A 20,789-nucleotide genomic window follows, 5' to 3' on the forward strand; every position below is an offset into this window, starting at 1 on the left:
AAGAAAATTCATTTAAAAAAATAACCTGCAGTTTTGCACCTTGAATCGCTGCTGCTTGCAACAGGTACAAACGCTAAACTTGAGATACACGTAAAGACAGAAAACGGTGACAACAGTAATGGACACTGTCAAACAAAACGCTGTGTAATACATGCAAATATGCAGTACAGTTATGACTTATGTACATAAATAAATAAATAACATATTTTATATATAAATATATCTTGAGCCCAAAACCTGTCAACATATGAAGATATGTTTAGCTCTTTTTTAGTTGACCACCACCACCTTTTTTTTCTCTCCTGCTCTCACTTGGCCCTTGTCACACATGGTAGCATTTAGTGGTCCATTCAAGGCTGAAGTGTGTGAGCACTAATGAATGGATTTGGAGTTGCAGAATTCAGACAGGCCCCGGCAGCAGACCTCTACTGAATGGGCTGCACTGGGAACAAAAGTTGGTTATAAATTGTATCAGTTAGCCTCCCCTAATAAAATGAAGCCATGTGGAAAATGAAATCCATTTAATCCGTGAAGGGAATGGGAACATCTTTGCTGGTTGTCACAGTGGTCGGTAAACAGACAAACCAAGCAGCATTTCTTCTGGGAAAATTGAGCCCCCATTAATACTGCAGCAGTGAGTTCATTTACATTCACAGGTCATAGACAGGTTTTTGCATTAAAATATCTGGGAGGTGTGACACTGATATGAAAACTCATACCCTAAACATTACCATATGACATATGACACGGCAGAAGGCAAAGTGAGCCTGTGTTCTTCATCATGTGTCTAATATGAGCCTCTTTAGTTTTAAGTGGCCGACATGTGGCCTTGACTTGAAATGGTGAATCAGTACTCAACATTATGGTGGGTTTTCATCAGGTGGAGACTTTCCTATCATACACATGACCATTTCCTGTCAGAGTTAATCATTCAACTTGGGACCATGGCATTTAGCTGCTGGATTAATGCTGTGAACAGGTGACTGAGCAGATGTAATTGGGGGCATCCTCATCTTCGTGTGAAGGGGTCTGCAGGAAAACATTCATTCACGTGAAACAGTCAGTCCTGAAACTCAGGAGACATTGGTTTTCAGTGATACCTCAGGAGACCAGACGCTGTCCTGTGTTCTGTTAGGTTTTGTTGAGAACATCTAGTAGTTGTAGTCATGGTTACAGGAGCTAAGTAAACGTTATTATAGTATCCATGACACGATTATCTAATCCTGGTGAAGTAAACATAGTAAGGAGGGAAGGTACATGGATAGCAATACATTTGGGGTGTTTATTAGTGTTACCATGACAGCCAAGGTACAGCAATCCTGTCGCCATAGAAATAGAATCAGAATCAGAAATCATTTATTGATCCCTGCAATGAAATTCTTCTATAAGGTAGTTCATCTTCTAATAGCTCAGGAGTAGTAAAGTCTGATGGCAGTGGGAATGAAGGGTTTTCTGTATGTTTCCGTCCTGCATCATAGCTGGATTAACCGTCCAATGCTGTAGTCTCTGATCAGAAATCAGAAACACTAGCAGATGTTGAAGATGTTCAGTTTTTTCAAGTTACTATCAGAAGCTTATGAGGCACTATGGAAAACTGATATGAGTTGTAGTACAGGCATGTGAAAAATGTGGCTCAGTTTGGTTGACTGGTTGTGCTTGGAGAACTTCAGATTGAAGGACTGGTTCAGGTTAGAGGACTAGTTCAGGTTGAAAGACGAGAAAGACGAGACTGGCTCAGGTTGTGATGGCTGATTCCAGTTAGAGGACTGGCTTTGGTAGGTTGGAGGACTGCTCAGTTTAATTCATCATACAGAGAGGGAGTTGAACTGAAGCTCTGCTGTGCAAAATTATGAGCCTTATGCTCCTTATACTGAAGAAAAGAAAAAAAATACACTGTGTGTGTGTGTGTTTATTTGTGATATAACAGTTTTCAGTCACATAATAGTTAAACCTTCTGGAGATGTCAGTACATGCTTTTATTGCATCACATTTAGATTAATATTAACTCTTTGTATCTGTCTGAACTGATTCTTCCCACAAACTGCCCAAAATACTGTTACCAGTATTTTACCTCACTGACCTCGTCACGTCCTCAAACTCTAACCACTAGCTTAACTTAAATTGACTTAATATGAGTGAAGAGGGCTAATTTTTATGTTTAAAAGCTAAATGCTATTATTTAGTAGTTTTTCTTTATACTGTCTCCATTGTCTTTATGTGGGTGGAGCTGAGAGGGGAGCATACACATACAATACTAGTTATATCTAATTGCATTTTGCGTTGTGTTTTGTATTTCCTTTCTCATACAATAGACAATTGATTCCAAAAGAGTTGAAATGGCATAGCTCATCTTGTTTTTATTTGCAGGAAGAAGAAGAAGAAGAAGAAGAAGAGGAAGAAGAAGAAGAAGAGGAGGAGGAGGCTGAGGCTGGAGAGTCCCCAGAAAAGGACTGAGTTTCCACACCATCAAACCTCTACCTCATTCAGGTGTCAGGTCTTTCAAAGGGAAAAGGCTGCCTTGACCACTTATTTTTTTACTTTTTCCAACTTTACTTTACTTGGTTTAATTTCAGATCCAGAACTTTCATGTTCGTTTTTCAATCTTTGTGTGCATCCACACTGATCCGTCACTGAATAGCCAGAGATGTTCCGTACTACGCATCTTTGAATTCCTTTGCACCATTTTTACAGAGGACTAAGGACACAGCAGCAAGGGAACAGCTCACACAAACCTTTGGTTAACTGTACTGCTGCTGGTTCCTGTTGGCTAATCACATAAGCAAAGCTCATCTCAATTCTGCCTTTTACAGCAGACTCAGATCAGGCACAAACAGACATGTAAAACAAACCGACACTCCTCAATGAGAATCAACTGCAAACAAACACACAAATGCAGCCACTATCAAATGAATGAGGCCCACGGTATCATTCTGCAGTACACACACTATCACACACCTTGTTGACTGATTCTCCAGATGTTGACAGTGGAGGAGAGACTGGAACAGCCTGTTTTTGTCATACAGAGATGTAGAACAAAATGTCTACAGTTCCAGTTTATCACTTGTGGCCCTCAAACAAATGAACAACCCTGACCTTCCCGCCGATGTCAATATGGTGTCAGACCGCTAAATACAGGGGGACACAGAAATGTTTTCTCATGGCAGTAGTTTGTCCTGTGGCTAAGCAAAGATCATCCCTGTTAGCAGTGGCACATATTAGTTTCTCTAGATTAACTTGCAGATGCAGGAACAAAATGCAGGAACAAAACAGCACAGCACCCAATACAAAGGCCCTTGAGAGGCTGAGATATATGCAAGTCTTTATTGATAGAGTAAATGTACTGTAAGTAACTACAGATAGATGATGTTAGTTACAAAGACAAGCATCCCAATCCTTCCTGGTAAATTCTAATAATACACAATAATTAGCATATTAACACAGGAAGCTACATTATGTCCAGCGTTGAATTAGAATCCAATCAAAATGTCTTTGACTGTTTAAAATCTCAGAGCAACACCTGAAAGGGTGGTTGATTTATATGATTACCAGTTGACAAATAAATTAAAACTCTCTAAGGGATCTTTTAATCTAAGGCTGGGCTGTGATCTGGTTTTGCTTCCAGTTCTAGGCTAAACAAATTCGTCCAACTCTGGCTAACTAATTATTGCTGTTATGCTCAGATGAAGCATTTCGTAGTGCCACCTGAAATTACCAGCTGATGATTAGATCATCTGTGGCCCAAAATGAGACCTGACTTTTGTCAGGTTTACGTGCTTTCTGCAGACTGGACTCTGCACCTAGCCAAAGATCGTTTGTTGTCCCCATTTTTCCAAAAATTAGCTGCCTGTAATCACAGGTTAAAGCTGGTAAAGCTCAAGTGAGCCCTTGGCCTTTTCAGCTCCTTCACATTCTTTCACCTACACTTTAAAAAATCTGATTGCATTCACATTCTTCAACAAATGAACATATTAAGTCCCTCAAACCACATTGATTTAAAATGTGGACCCAGATTCTTGTGCACACAAAAAATATCTTTATTTTTCCCACTGTCGGAAAATCAATTGTGCTTAATAGAAAGAGTCCAGTTCAGCCATGCCTCGGATATGTATTCAAAGCTTTAATTTTGACATCTAAGGTCACAGCTTTGCCCAGGACGGTTTCATCTCAGCATGATTGTCAGATATCTTTGTCTCGTCCCTGTGGTTGAGACACCTCCTCATCCTGTTGGTACTCCACACCCAAGCTGTTTCACATTGCATCAGACTACTGTATGATTCCAACTGCTCAGATTTACATTAACATTATCTTAAGTTCATTCAGTTTGTTTTTTGTACGACATAGCTTTAATACCTTGATCCTATCATTGATGTCACACTGCTACTAAATCCATAGACCTGCTCTGCCTTGTTTTCAAACCTCAAGAACAAAAACCACAAGAACAAACCACGCAATACCTCTCAACACACTTGATACCTGGATTTAGTAGCAGTGTGACATTGGATGACTCATCTCGCATTGTAACTCCAGGGAGCCTCAAGTTAAAGGAAACCTGACAGTCACTGATAGGCAACGTCTTCTCATTATTTCAAACTACCTCTGACTCAGCATAACCAGCTTATAAAACGCTGTTGCTCAGTACACACAAAGCAATGCATGGGATGGCAGGGCATGTTCAGATATTCGACCATGTGTTTTTACTTTATACTGTACATTAAAGCGAGGTCACACCGGTTGTTCTTGTCATGGGGGGATGACAACTAATCTGCAAAAGTTTTGTTTGATTCAGTTAACTCACCAAACTCCACAAAGAAGTGGAGGTTGACCGTTATAGAGTCATGTTCATCAACATTAAAGGAAAATACAGCTTTTTTTTTTTATCCTTGTCCTGTAGGTTATGATGGGTTTCAAGGACTACACCCACTGTCTTAATATTTAAAGTCCCATATTGGAGGAAGCTTCCTTTTTTGAGGAGCTATCTTAATACTATGATGTCATAGTCATACAGTCACCATCTTCAGCTGTGGCCCTAGCTTGGACCACCATCAAGTGGTGCAGGATTTTCCTTCCTCAAGTCTTTATCTGAAATCTGCTATTTGGAGCTTATCTCTCAGTTTTTGTATAGCCTTTGGTAAAGCAAAGCAGCAGCAATCTAGCTGTTTACATTTACCTGTCAGATTTACCAAGATACAGTTCTAGGCTATAATATATACCTCTAAAACAGAGGCTCAGATCCTCTCTTCTGATTGGCTGACTGACTTGCTCAAAACCTCATAGAAAATCAATGGAGATTAAAAAATGATAGTTTTTGGTTCTTAAAATCCCAAAATGTATCTTTTTATAGATGTTAGCACTCAAAAATAAAAAACATGCCAGTGACAAATGGGACCTTTTATAAAACTCATCCATTTTAATAACAACATCACAATATTTTCACTAAAATGAGTTGTGGCTTTCAGTTTTAAGCATACAATTAGAAGATGTTTTAAAATTGAACACAAAATCTGATGATACACACAATAACTTTTATTACTGCACATTCTGATGTTAAACACTGACCAGAGAAGCGGAGCCAGAATTCCAGTTGACACTCTGGATAGAGTTTAAGTTTTTATTTTATTTTTATTTTTTAGAATTTCAATCTGAGGACGCAATTTACTTGATCACTTTGCCAGGTGACTCCAGAGCTCTGCTACTAGCAATGTGACTGAAATGTCATCATAACCTTCAGTAATAATGGTGAAAACTGTGAAATAAGACCAGTTCAAAAGAAAAAGCCTGAATTTTCCTTTGGAGACAGACACTAAAGCCTGCAGTCTAACTTTATAATTCACATGTCCATATTTCCATATTTCAGCACCATAGCTACAAACCATATGTTTTTTTTTATAGTTTCAGTTTTTCTTTCCATGCTAAAAAAATGAATGAATATTTTTGATACAGTATATATTTATTTCTAAGATACAGTTTTTAGAGTTTGTCTCCATGGAACCCTGGCACTGACTTACCATACCTTCAGAGATTTATGGATTCGGTTGTCTTTTTTTTCTTTTTTTCTTATACTTAAACACAGAAGCAGCTAACCTTTTATGTACTGTTTTTCACGTTCACCTCGATGTTGGTTTGTATCTAAACATTGTAATGAAACATATTTTACACTATCTGCAAACTGGGACTTCTGTTTGACAAACTGTTAACTTGAATTTATTTTGTACTGATTTAAACAGTGGTTTAATACAGATCAAGTGTTTGTATGACACTAATATAACTACAAACGCTTGTTTTTTGGCTTTGAATAGTTGTCTTTCCTGAGTTGTGTACTACCTATATATGTATAGTACCTCAAATAGGCTGATATAAAATGGACTCAATTGACAAATACCTACCTCCAGTCTTGAAAAAGGAATTATTTTGCCGGTTTACTCCTAGTTTGAGTTACATTGACAGATAACAGGATCCATATCAGGACTACAGAAGCTCCTTATATAAAGTATTGATCATTCAAGCTTCCAATCTCAGTGCATTTGGATTCTCACCTTTAAAGTGACTTTCAGGTTTTGAAACAGATATGTTTGGATTTTGTATATTGCATTCATGAGTATGTTTTTTTGTATTAGTAGAGATCAGTATACTTGATTAGCTGTTTTGTGTACTTCACACAAATGTGATTTTCTTGACATGTTATATGGTTAAACCAGATGTATATGGAATTGCTTTTTCACTTAGTGATAGATTATATAATTTTTCATGGCATCATCATGGCAACCTTTGAAAAGTTAACATGGTATTATGAGCTTGGCCAGAGGTAGAACCTCAGAGGAGTGACACTGATCCTGTCAACCTGTCTTCAGCAGCAACACCAGTACTGAACAGTTTAACACACTGACCAGCAATCTGCACAGTATTTCAGAGTGTCAATCGAAATATAAAGCATATTTCACCTTGGTCTATTGCGATCTGACCCCTTATCATCCAGTCAGGGTTTATTCGCCACTAACAGAATCACAGCTGTGGCAGTCCTGGCCATAGAAACATACATAGCAAGACTGTAACTACAGTGTAAGTGTTTGTGTGGCTGCTTACAATCTAACCAATCCCTAGTTCACTAATGAATATTTTTATGGGCCATGTTCTGAGGATTGAAGTCAGAAAGTTTAATCTGCCCAGGGAAAATCACAGTATTAATCTTTATTTCCAATTGGGCTACTTTGAGAGATATTTCCCATCTAAAAATGCTTGCATGCTGAGAGTGAAGTGAACCAGAGTCAAATTCTTTCTTTGTGTGCACAAACTTGGCCATTAAAGACAATTCTGATTAAAGACGACTGTGAAAAGACCTCAGGATCATCATTAACCTACTGTCAGCACAAAAATAGGTTCTAAATGACATTTAGCAGCTTAAGTATTGTCAGCGACACACTGTCACTATGGTTAAGGTTGGAAACACACTGGATGCGTTATGTGTGTGGGACTGCGAAATGTCCCAGTTTTCATTCTAACAGCCATGTTAACATATTAGTGCAGACACACTGTCTGTGTGAGATGTACGTGGTACATGCTATCTAGCAGTAGAAATACACAGAGAAAAAAGTGGATGACAGTTGTTTTGACATCATAGCTACTAAGTGTTTCTGTGTTCAGGCTCAATTTTATCTATGTGACAGATATGAAGAAATACAAAGACATTCTTTAACCATTTTAAAGACATTTAATGTCCAATACAAATCAGAATTCACTTAAAATTAAGAGAAATTGAACATTTACATGTCCTGCAATCTCTATGTAAGTAGCAGCAGTGATGCAGCCAGTGTGAACACGTGTTTTTTCGCAGATCAGTGCCAACAGCTGTGACACACACATTACTCATCCAGTCTCAAAGTGCTTTACATTACAAGTCACATTGACCATCTCACACACACAGTGCGTCCAATACACATAGTCACACATTGATGTTACATCAGAGGCAATTAAGGGTCAATATTTTGCCCAAGCACATTAAGCATGTGGATAGGAGGAATCAGGAATTAAAGTGGTGTCCTCCTCAGTCGCTCTAGCAGGACTTAACACTCACAACATATGTATGATTCACAAACATCACACAAGTGTAAGCAATGGCAGTTCTCGGTCGAAATGTTACTTGGAAAATTTGGGTAAAAAATTGGGTGCTTTGAACTACTAACACCCAACTACTGTGCAGGAAATAGTATGTCTAACCATCCAACGGATCTAAACAGATAAAATGACAAGCTGCTATCATTCCATCAAGAAATACTGTATGAACTGTGTGCTCCTGTTGAAGCAGGTGGATCAGTTGCCTTGAACAAATAGCTTTGACACAGATGGGCTTCATCATTTGAATTATTATTGAACACCACACCACCACCACACCACAGAGCTCCTGACACTGTATTATCATGTGATCTGTACCTATCCAAATTAGAAAAAACAAGCTTTGAAAAGATATGTACACCCTCACAGTCTGAAGTTCCTCTTGAATTTAAATTTAAAAAAGCATTACAGGATAGTTGTGACTTCATGCCTTTGCTTTTGGTCCAGTTGGCGAACCAAAGCTCAGCTGGTTTTTGTGCACCAGAGAAAACCATATTTGGAAGAGGAGCGAGGGGTGAAACCTGCTCTTTACTCTATCCTGATTGAGTGGTACAGTCTGTCAATCACACAGCGTTCGCCCCCCTAATTCATACCTTGCTTCATGGTCTGTTTTTCTCCAAATGGAAGCATCATTTAAAAAATGGACATCATGCTGAATTGAAGAAGACTTGAAATGAGAGACTGAAGATGTTTTCTAATCTAAAGGAATGCCTATTATGTCAATGCTACCAGCATCTAAATGTGTCAATCCATGTAGAGCCAAATTGAATATGAAAATCCAGGTAATTTTCAATCCAGATACAGATCACATGGTAATACCAGTTATAGATGACATCTACATTCCCAGTTCAGTGCAGTATAAACCATCAGCTAATCTTATCTGGAGGTGAAATTACCTCAGCATTGGGAAGAATAATCACAGGAGCCGCTGTTGATAAGCTTTCATCTCTGGGAGTCTTAATGAAGCTGATCTTTTCTCTTCATGATATCATGTTCTAGTACAATCAAATACACATTACTACCTCCAGAAAGGCCTACTTTTACCTCGTTTTCAAACCTAAATACTGTTTAATATCCAAGTGTCTGAGAGCCGACGGAGAACATCTTGAATTTGTATGTGTGTATATATACACAGTACAGGCCAAAAGTTTGGACACACTCTCCTATTCATTTGAATTAGAAGGTGTGTCCAAACTTTTGGCATGTACTGTGTGTATATATATATATATATATATATATATACACACACACACACACACACACATATATATATTTTTTTGTTTATTTTTGCGGGGGATCAATTTGTAAGACTGTTTTTCTCTGCCTCTCAGTCAACATTAAGTAATACTGGACATATAACCTTTGAAAAGATATTTTCTTACCTTATGCAATATTATGTAGTTTAGCTGTGAGGTAGGTGGAGAAATTTCCATGCTCTCCCTCTGCCTTCTGCCTTCTTTATCATTTCAAATGTCTTCTAAAGTGTCTAACTTTTATTGCTTTCTATATCCACCTAATATTGCTATCTTTGAGCTCACTACAAATTTTGCTTGCTTGCTAAACCGAGTCTTTATAGATATTTACTGTGTTTTATTCAGCACAATAAAATGTATGGCATCCATAAAACAAAAGTGTGGGCTTTTGATTTCACACAAAATGACACCAAAAATTAATTAACGGATCTGTACATCCTTACATATCACACATGAATGGGAAATTGATTTCCTGTGAACACTTCTTCAAGGAACTCTGACTTGCCCTCACTGCCCATGAACTGCAGAATGCAGTGGGACTATCTGTGTGCTGAACCTGAAAGAAAGAGAGCTGGTATGGGCCAATCCCTGTTTAATGTCATTATGTATAGTACAAATAAGTGAATGCATTGGAAAAAAAATTTGCTAGCATTTTGCATTTCTGCACGCATTTATATTTGTTAATCTGTCTATTTATTTGTGTATTAGGAATTTATTTATTTAGACATTAATTTAGTCCATGTCATATCGTCCATAGACAAGCAACAATCAGTCTAACCCTTCCCCTATATTTAGGCATACACCAGACAAGGTTTATATTTGTTCCATTCTGCTCCCCACTGTAAAGGGATGAAGAGGTTAATGTAGAAAGTGTGTTCTCTGAGGACAGTGAATTACCCTATAGTGAGTCATCTTGGTAAGCCCGAAATTACATCTGGAAGATCCATATCTAGGTTCGAGGAGATGTGGCACCAAAGCAGGTGCCACTACTGCCTAAGACCTGGTTGGTAAACCAATTATCATTCCTGGATCTTTGGAAGAAGAGGTATTCCCTGCAGAATGATTCCCAGGGTTATCTCTGCAGGGAGCAGGTTTTTTTCACCTCAACATACCCAGAAACATTCATTCAGTTATTTTCTACCCCTTGTGCATTTCCAGGTCGTGGGGGGTGCTGGAGCCAATCCTAGCTCACACTGGGTGAGGGCAGAGTATAGCTTTCAAAGTTCACCGGTTCATAGAGACAGATAGAGATGAACTACCACTTACACTCACACTAAGACCTACGGACAATTTAGAATCTAAACATGCATGTCTTTGGACAGAAAGTCCACACTCCACACAGAAAGGCCCCAGGCTGGGAACTGAACCCGCAACCTTCTTGCTGTGAGGCATGCCATACCCAGAAACATGGTCAAGCAGAACATGTCTGTGAATAGATAGGATACTGTGCCATCTGCAGTAACTGGATATGGCCTGATCACTGAGGGTGGCTGTTAAAGATGTGATTCAGGTGTCATGACTTTTTCTCCTGCCTGCTCCTTCCAGTAAGCCCCAAAACAGGGTGGATTTGAATATGTGTTTCTGCAGGCAGAAATGACCAACCTGCCTCTGCTAAGTTTGTGTGGCTACAAGGTGCATCTGTGTGTGAGATCACTGAGGCTACACTAGAGGGAGGATTTGAGGAATTTGAGGAATGGGCTGGTTTGAGTTTAAAATGTCTTTACAGAGGTTTTTGTGCAGGACTACATAGAAAGCCAAATCCATTTCATAATTACTCACACAAAGTTATTTTGATTGTCATATACTGGGATCTTGTTGGACACCTGTAAAGTCATTCGTCACCTTTCCCCAGGGCTGGATTAACAACAGGGAGAGTGGCCAGTTGGCTAGGGGCTCAAGACTCCTTGAGATCTAGAATGCTGACTTCACTAAATTACTGAAATTCCATTTCATCATGGGGCTTTTGAATATTAGTACTCACTAGCACAGAGATGTGTTAATCTTGTACTGCCTTTACCAACTCATTTTGTATTCTTCTGCTTCTGTTTGTACACACTTTATTCTTTGCATATATGAATGATATGCACTGGCAATAAGATTCGACACAAAGGTAGTTGTTTCTTGTATCAGTTTTACACAATTTCATTTAATTTGATAGGCTAGTTGTCTGTATTTCTTGTCTGTGATCCATCCCCAAGTCAGACATTGGAAAGTGCATTTTGGTGTGCATGGATGGGATCTCATCCCTTCCCAGTACCCCTCTTGATGCATGCCTGGTAACTAACATCAGATCATTTCAATCCACTGACTCACTTTCAGTTTGTTTCTTCTCTCAGTAGCTCAGCGCCCCGTCATTCCCTCCAGATCCCAGTAATCAAAGAATTATTTCACCATAACTTCCTGTCCTCTTCCTACTTCTGTGATTCATTTGGGCTTCAGTTTCCCCCTGCTTCACTTCTGAAAGTGGACCTCCTTCTTTGCCTCCTCCTGGCTTTTGAGCATGACCTCAGTTTAATGAAGCACAGGCTCTGAAGGCTGACTGAACCAAAACAGCAAGGCGCCCTCCCCACCACCCTTTTCCACTTGCCGCTCAAAACCACTCCTAAGTGGCGTAATGGTGCACCATTCACATTTCTGCAAGAATCAAAGCCATGCGCTGCTATTCAGTGATGTGTCTGCAAATTCTTTGGCAGCTGCACAGTAAGATAAGACAGGACTGGAATGAAGGAAAAACACGTCCTCTGGGGATTCATGAGAAATGAGATTAGTATGCACCTATAAGAAGCCAAAATGTTTAATGACGGCGGAAAAAGAGTTCTGTTGGCATAAAAACAGCAATGGTAACCTGAAGCTAGTTTTGGGGAAATTCCACCTCAAGTGTGTCATGACAAAACACATAGGATAGCAGAGTTTGTGAATGCATCTTACTCAGGGGCCAGACATGCTGAGGAGAGAGGTGTTTACTATTTTGTACAGGGTAAGCAGTCTGTTCAGAACACATATAACTAATACACACAGCACAGTCAAGACTGGGACAGTTTTACGTGTTTTAATGTTTTCTTCTCTATCTGTTCCTTCAGTTTCCCCTCCTGAAATATACATTTACACTGTCACTAAACTGCATACAACCCAAGACCAGGAAACACACACAAGCACAGGGAGAACATGCAAACATAGGAAAGTCCCAGACCAGGAACTGAACCTGCGACCTTCTTGTTGTGAGGCAACAGAGCGAACCACTATTCCACCATGCTGCCCCTGCTCTGGATTAAAAAGTAAAAAAAAAAAATAATAAAAATAAATAAAAAATAAATAAATAAAAACTAGTATTGCACTGACATCTAGTGGATCATTTTGAACTGAGCGGTACAATCCAACTGAGCAACTGAGACAGACACAGAACCTTGGTCCAGAAATTTCTAAAGTTAGTTAGATTGTATAATGAAATAAATTGAAATTCACTGTAGTGTTTTAACAGTCTACTGGTTGTGGCTGTGATCTGTTGTATGACAATACAGATCACCCTTTCCAGTGATTGTTGTGATTATGTCTTTTTTTTTTTTTTACTCACAAGGGGTGCACCGCAATACAAGGGCTCCCTAACATATGTGTCCATAATATGCAGTAGCTTCATGGTAACTGAGCAGGATTTGGCTCAGTCCCGGCTTCTCCCAGCCACAGATCTGGGATGCTGGGGTCCTGTCTTGTGAGCTGGCTGACTGGCTGCCTGTACATGAAAGCCTGTTAACTTCAGTGTGAATCCTCTCCCATTGGGCTGTGTCCTGTGTGACTGATATTATTCATTCGTTAATTTCATTCAACCTCTATTGCTTATCCATTTCTGGGTTGTGGGGGGTGCTGGAGCCAATCCTAGCTCACAATGAGCGAGGGCTGGGTACACCCTGGACAGGATGTCAGTCCATTGTAGTTCCTTCATATAGAGAAAGACAGAGACAAACAACCACTCTGATTCACTCATATTCTTACCTACAGGCAGCTTAAGTTAACCATGCATGTCTTTGGACTGTGAGAAGAAACTGAAGTAACTTGAGGAAACCCATGCAAGCATGGAGAGAACATGCAAACTTCTCACAGAAGGTCCCAGGCCCAGGTATCAAACCTATGACCTTCTTGCTGTGAGACAACAGCTCTAACCACTATTCTGCCCCACTGATATTAGTATTTGCTTATATCATTAACCCTAACCCTAACCACTTTGGATGCAAGACAGAAGGGCTAAGCAACATGGTCTAGATGAACAGTGGAAAAGTCTTGTGTAGATTTGTGTGTGTAATCAACTGCCCATGCTTTTATTCAGTCAATAGAATAAACTCAGACAAACTTCTCCTCACTCTGTGATCGGAAAAATACAGGACTGATCCCCGAGAGTGACAAATATGTCCATGTTAAACCATCTATTAACAGGGACGTCCCATTGTCACTGTCGGAGTTGGGAGCTCAGTCCATATTAAGACCTGTGATAAGTCAATGATAACATATACATTGTTAAAAGAAGGTAAAAGCACCGACAGCAGTTTCCAAACAGATACCGTAAAATTACAGTAAATAACTGTATCACAGAACTGCATACAATAACTGTAAAAACAGAGTAGATTTCTACAGTCAAAATAAATTTAAATACAGTATATTACAGTTGTTAAATTCCAATTATACTGTAAAATGACATACATACTATGTCAAAAAACATTACAATCAGATACCTTTCATATTAATCTCTGTAATTTCATGGTATACATTATTTATTTTAGGAAAAAGCCAAATCTACCTACAGTAATTTCATGTTAAAAGACAAATGTTCCCATGTACAATAATATTATAGCGCATAAAAACAAACTAGGTTTATAAAATTAAAGATCAGTGTCTGCAAATTCACAGCATTGATGTGTTACTTTAGAGAATTTGTATATTAAAAAACAACATTAGAACAGTGGAAAAACAAGCTAAATACATTACAAATGCATCTAAAATAGCAGCATTTAAGGACAATCCCTGTTAATTTTGGGTATTTAGTGGTCATTTCATGTCCATCTACACTGATTTCCTACATAATTGTTGTTTCCCCAAATAAAAAAACAATGACATAATGTATAAACAAAATATGTATCTTTAATCAAATAGGAATTACTGCACATTTACAGTACTACAGTAGTTATTTTAGAGAATTGGATAATGTGAAATTAAACACTGTAGATCAAAATATATTAATAGAATATATTTAAAGATGCTATCTGTAAATTTAAGTATTAAGCAATAATTTTAGTAAACTGAGCAAATATTCCCTGGGAGGCATCCTCTGTCATATATTAAACACAGAAATTGTTAGCTGTGAGAGTGCTAGAAAAGGCTTTTTTAACATATGAACTATTACAATGAAAGAATCAATTTTGCACAGTAAAATTAAATTACAAAAAAAAAAAAAAACAAAACAAAAAAAAAACACAAATTGGTTTTAAACAGGTTAGTTTCTGCTTTCAAGGCTTCCGCATTAAAATTCAACAGGAAACCCAAATATAAATGACGTAACTCGGTTTTTTATATATATATATATATATATATATATATATATATATATATATATATATATAGATAAAGCATTAGGTAACCAAACTTAATATGGTAACCAGAAAACGCATTTCGCTACCTCAGTTTAACAATCAAATCCAGATGGACTAATATCACATTCAGCAGCCATCTGTATCATTTAGCAGTGACAACATGTACAGAGCAAACAGAGCCGGAGACGAGCACAAGATTATTTAAACACAAACGAACAAACATCTCCATTCTTTTGGCGACAAACAGAAACCAACTTCTGGCGGAAAAAGGAGCAGACTCCAGCGAGGGAAGACGGCAGTGAGCAGGCTAAAATAGCATGCTAATGCTAAAACTAATTTTAAAACTTAAATTAACGATCTCAAGTCTTTGCGAGACTCACGCAGGACGAGTGGGACATTACTGAGAGCGGCGTATGGTCATTCCTACTACTCGGTGCCTTTTCAGCCTAGTTAAAAAAAAAAGATAAAACTTTCCATGAGTCTGTTATTTCATCTGAATACTATATTGGAAGACTATATTGGTCCAGCTCAGAAAATTTCGGTCTAATAATTTGACAAAATGCTTTGAATGTGACCAAATGTCCTCCCTGTTACCGGACATTGTCATCTCTTAACATATATCTTTTAATATATGTTTTTGAATGTACAGCTATTGTAACAGTCCCATTAGAGTTAAAATGTTCCTTAATTTATCATTGAAATTATTTTAGCAAATATTCACAAAAATAATGAATTACATAAAAGAGTCTTGCTTTAATTTAAGGTACAATGTCTCTTCCACACATGTTTTTGAATCAAATGGGATTTTAATGTGTCTGTATTTTTAAGTGATTTAATTGTGTTAATTTATATTCTGTAAGTAACCACAAAGACAGGCTTAATATTTGTTGGTTTTATTTAATTACTATCAAAAAACAGACAGGTAACAGGATGGATCTTACATCAAGGAACAATACATTTCATTAACGATAGTCAGTTTATTAAACATTTAAATGAGCGTTACATTTGTAAATATTACTTTCAGTAACAGGTTAACAACAATTAACCATTAACATTTCACCCTCTCAATCCATCCTGCCCCCCTCTGCCCTACACAAGCTACAACACATTCATATTTTGTGACTATTTACCTCAATCAATTATTCACGTCAACAACCAAGAAACTCCACACTGTCTTCTCCAGGTGGACAGACCTCTTATTTAAAGGTTGTGGCTCTCTCATCAGGCACACTATCTGGTCATCCATGTACGAATTGATAACATCTCGTGGACTTGGCCAGTAGAACTTATTGATTCCATATTTGTGCATGCACTTGACTCTGACATCATCTTCAACATCTAGGATGAGTCCTGGGTAGGGTTTGCCATCATAGGTCACAATGCACCATTGCCCAATGTTTTGCCTTTGTAATGACCTCAGTTTGTGACAGTTCATCAGTGTGGCGTCGGTTTGCCTCCTCTCCCTAACCCATCTTGTCTGCCTGGCAAAGGCAAGTTACGTCAAGGTATTTAATTGTCCCTGGAAAGAGGCTGATCACCTGGTGGATTTTCATTTTTCCTTTTATTAGCACAAGTGGGGGCACATCCATCACTCTCCTCTCAACATCTCCTTCTCACACAAGGAAAAGTTTCCCTTCTGTTTGTACTGTGTAGCAAGGCCATCCCTGAAGACACGATTAATCAGAGGATATCTCTCCCTCACCATGTCAACACAGGGTCGAGGTGGACACATATTGCTGGGGGATCATGGTGTCTGGAAGGCGAGATGGAGCAGAAAGTCACTGGAGATGCTTCAGCTGCAGTGTATAGCACTTCAGTATAAAGGGTGGCTTGTTGGTGTGACCCTCCAAAGCGGACAGATTGAATTTCCTCTGCATACTTACATAGTTCTCGCTAAAATCGACACATAGAAGACATTCATTGTTCCGCAAGTTATCCCTCAGCTGTCTGTAGGCTTTGTATTGCCATCGGATATTAAAGGTGTGCTGCCTAAATCTGAACAGTCTGTGCTGGAATTCACTTATAAGTGCATCCTCTGTTGTCATCACTTTTTTTTTTTTTTACCTTAGTCATTGACCTTCTCACTGACTCCTCTCAATCATTCAGTTTGTTATTGTGCTCTAAAGACCATTTGGTAATTTCTACCTCTGTGTTTGTAGGAGGTCTCAACATTGTATTTGTTGAGAGGACACAGTCTTTACACTCACCATATGCATAGAGTTTGGATTTTGGACCACACATTGTTGCATCTGCCATTTCCTCCAGGTTTTTTGATGCTGTCAGACCTTGGCTGTACAGGATGTTGGCCATGAACTGTAAGTTCTCATGGGTTTTATGCTGACAGGTTTCTCGATCAGCCTCTTTTCTCCAATAGTTGTTTTTGTAATAATTTGTTTGTCTTGTTCCTTCTTGCTGCTTTTGTATTTATTTTGATGTCATCAATTATTGACTCCTGCAGGAATAGTTGTCTCCTAATGGTGTTGTTAAATTCACTCTAGAGCATGGTGATTTTTCCATTCCTACCGAGCACTGGTACCTCTTATATTTTTCCTTTTTCTTCCTTCCCCTCTCTAATAAGGCCTATAGCTGTTCAATCTCAATGTGCAGTCTCCTTCTCCCTCGCCTCACATTACTCTGTCCAACAATTGCCTAAAACAGAGTAAGCATATTTTCACAGTTAATAATCACTCTAACCGCTGTGTACAGAACGTGCCTAAATGGACTTACATCCCCAGTAATCCATGTTCACACACACACATGCAACTCTGACCTTGAGGGCCCTGGTGCCAGAGGGTGCCTTTGTAGAAAAGTCATCTTCCTGGCTCTTTCCCTCAGCTTTCTCTTTCTATCTCACCACATCTTTCTCTGGGCTCTCTTCTCTCTTTTACTGAGATGTGACACCTTCTTTTTTTTTTCTTCCTTCTCTCTCTTCTCAATCTATCATTCTCTTTATTTAGATAAATCTGCCTTCTTTCAGGGTCTGTATCTTAGCATGCCCTGTACCGTAGTTGTTTTTCCGCAGCAGACGGCAGTGCCTTTTCTTGACAAATACAAGCATGACATTTCAACAAATCTTTTAGCAGTATATAAATCAATTCATAATCAATAATAAAAACCAACATATGCTTGAAAAATTTGTTCATCTAGCTTTCTTACATCCACCCTCTTAATGCATGTCCCCCGTTACCTTGAAAACCAATAACACAGGAAACATTTTATGCTGACATTATCTTATTACAACTCATATGATGAAAAACAAGCTAGCACTTGGTGATAACGATGAAAGATTTTTAACATATTTGTGAACTGTATTTTAAAAAATTACTAATTAATAAGTGTAACAGTATGGCTGTTTTATGCTCTACCACATCAGACAAAAATTCTAAAACATTGCAAAAAAGGTTTATAAAAGAGTGATACTTACTTTAAAAATAGGATGTGTTTGATTTTCCCTCCAAAAGTGTAAGCTATTTCCTGTGTCATGTCACTCGATGAAGAATCAGGGGGTGTGGTCAGGGATCTTTACAGAGTAACAGGGGGGACAGTTGACTCAGGGACAATATATTGGGAAAAAAAAGAAAAAGCCATAGCCAGGCTATGCTTTAAGTTTAAATATCAATCTCCCAAATCACTATGAAAAAGGGTAAAATGTGCAAACAACTTGAAATAATCTAGTTGGCTACAGACAAACCCTCATAAAGGAACTAACCAGGTTTATTCAAGTTTCAAATAGAGCTTGTGACCTGTACATGGATTGCCCATTCATTCGCAAACCGATTGATATCGAAGGCCAAGTGATTCGAAATGCTTTACTTGGCGAGAGATTAGATGTCCTGGCATTTCCAGAGGAGCACCTGTCGTTTATCTCAATAACATTCGCCGGCCATACATCACCAACCTCACACACTGTGGATATGTGCTCACATCATAGCAAGTTTTTTTTTTTTTTTTCTTTTGCATACAGTAATTTTCTTTACAACATCAGTGATGCAGAGCACTTTGGAAAGGCAACAGTGTGTACAGCTGTGAGAAAAATAACTCTTGCACTGAAACAGCTGCTCCCAATGTTGGGATTGTTCCCGAGACACAAACTTTTAAGAAACATAAAGAGGAATTCAACAGGATTGCAGGTGACTGATTTAGAAATCATATAGTCTATTACTTTAAATGATATACATTCTGCTGCTCTCCCTGTGGCAGCAGACAGTGTTTCTTCTTCATCATCATCCTCCTCCTCCTTTGGAAAAGATTCTGTTTCAGAATACTTTGAACAGCCACCTGAGGCAAGATCTGAGTCTGGAATTCTTACAGCTGCCAGGTGTTCAATAGTTTCAGTCGGAGGCAGAACGAGACACCATCCACAACTGTGGTGGTGAGAGGAGATATATATATATATATATATATATACTTTTTTTTAAGACTAGTTTATACTTGAAATAGGCACTTGTGTCCTGGGCGGTGACCCCGGGATGCCCTCAGCTCCTCAGCCTCTGTCAGAGGTGGTGGTGGCAGCTCTACTCGTTTTTGGGGCCTCTGCCTTCTTTCTGTTTGCTAAGCAGAATTTAAATATTAATCTTTTTTCTCAAATTAGTAGATTTTATTTCGTTCGTGTACACATCGTCATTTTTTTAATTACTTAATAAATAAAAATGGGTAAACATTGTATGATGTGTTCATCTACTCAGTGGGCTATTAAATGAGATGACGTTAAAACATTTTGTTAAGGGTTTAAATTAATAATACTAATAAATAATAAATTATACTTTGTTTAATACTTTAACTCAATTAAAAAAACAAACTAAAATCAAAGTGAGGTACGATCATAGCCCAGCAAAAATATCCCTTACCTTTTTTAATAATGTTTTGATATTTAATTTTTTTTACTGCTTCCAAGTACGCTTCTCTCCTGATGGACTGCACCTAAATGAAAATCAGATTTTATTCCCATTTATATTTATAACTGTAAGCCACGAGCTCTTACGATTAAATTTAAAATCAATCGAAGAATACATCCAAACTTACGCGTTGACTCGGGTAGTAATGTTTTCTCCTGCTGTTTCTCCTTCGCTGCTGAAGCGGTGTTACATTTACGGTGAAACGTGCTCATCCTCTCCATCGGCCTGCATTAAGACCTCCAACTCCAGCGGGTTGAAATAACTGGACCTTTTTTTCTCGGTTGTCATGGTGACTCGTGGTATCAGGGCTGTATTGATGATGGCTTTGTGGACACGCGCAACTCAAAGTGAACATACTCAAAGTTGATTGAACCAACTCAGATCAGCTGTTCTGGAACTGGATACTCAGTTTCCCCATCTCAGAGTTCAGGGAGAGACTCAGAGTTTGTTGTACCTCCTACCTGGTGTAACAGCCGTTGGAATGACGATTCGTGAGATCGACTTGATGCTTAAGGTCTTCATTTATTTTCTCTCCTCGTGATCCTTACGGCACTGTGAAACTGTTTTTTTAACACATCAAAATACAATTTCACAGCAAATTCATAAACTTTTACAATTTTAAAACACTTCGCGCATACCTTGCTGCACTCTTTAAGGGATGAATGAATTGCCGGTGATTGTCAACAAACCAAATCATGAGTAATATCTAATATTTCTTAATATCTTACGAACCAAACAAAATGTTGCCAAACCCTCACACGCAAAGAAACAACCTTAACCGGCACAGAACTACCTGGACTGTTAACTACAGCGCTGATTTGACAGGAAACGCTTAAACTCTCGGGGCACACGTAACGTCCGGGCCAGTAAATGTTTATAGAAAAAATAAATCACATACAGCAAAACAAACAAACAAACAAAAAAAGAACGCTTTACGACAATCCAGAACATATTTGCCC

The 20,789-nt window shown here is 38.4% G+C and overlaps 1 protein-coding gene across 1 annotated transcript in view; it reads left to right on the forward strand.

The window, feature by feature from the left end:
- Positions 1-9,724, forward strand: part of hmga2 (high mobility group AT-hook 2) — a 42,020-nt gene extending 32,296 nt beyond the window's left edge. The window contains exon 5 of the mRNA XM_029495560.1: positions 2,368-9,724. Coding sequence (XP_029351420.1) covers positions 2,368-2,454 — 87 coding nt within the window. The 3' untranslated portion in view covers positions 2,455-9,724. The remainder of the gene's footprint in view (positions 1-2,367) is intronic.
- The last annotated feature ends 11,065 nt before the right edge of the window (positions 9,725-20,789 follow it).

This window comes from Echeneis naucrates, chromosome 23 (genome assembly GCF_900963305.1).
Source record: "Echeneis naucrates chromosome 23, fEcheNa1.1, whole genome shotgun sequence".
Classification (NCBI taxonomy): domain Eukaryota; kingdom Metazoa; phylum Chordata; class Actinopteri; order Carangiformes; family Echeneidae; genus Echeneis; species Echeneis naucrates.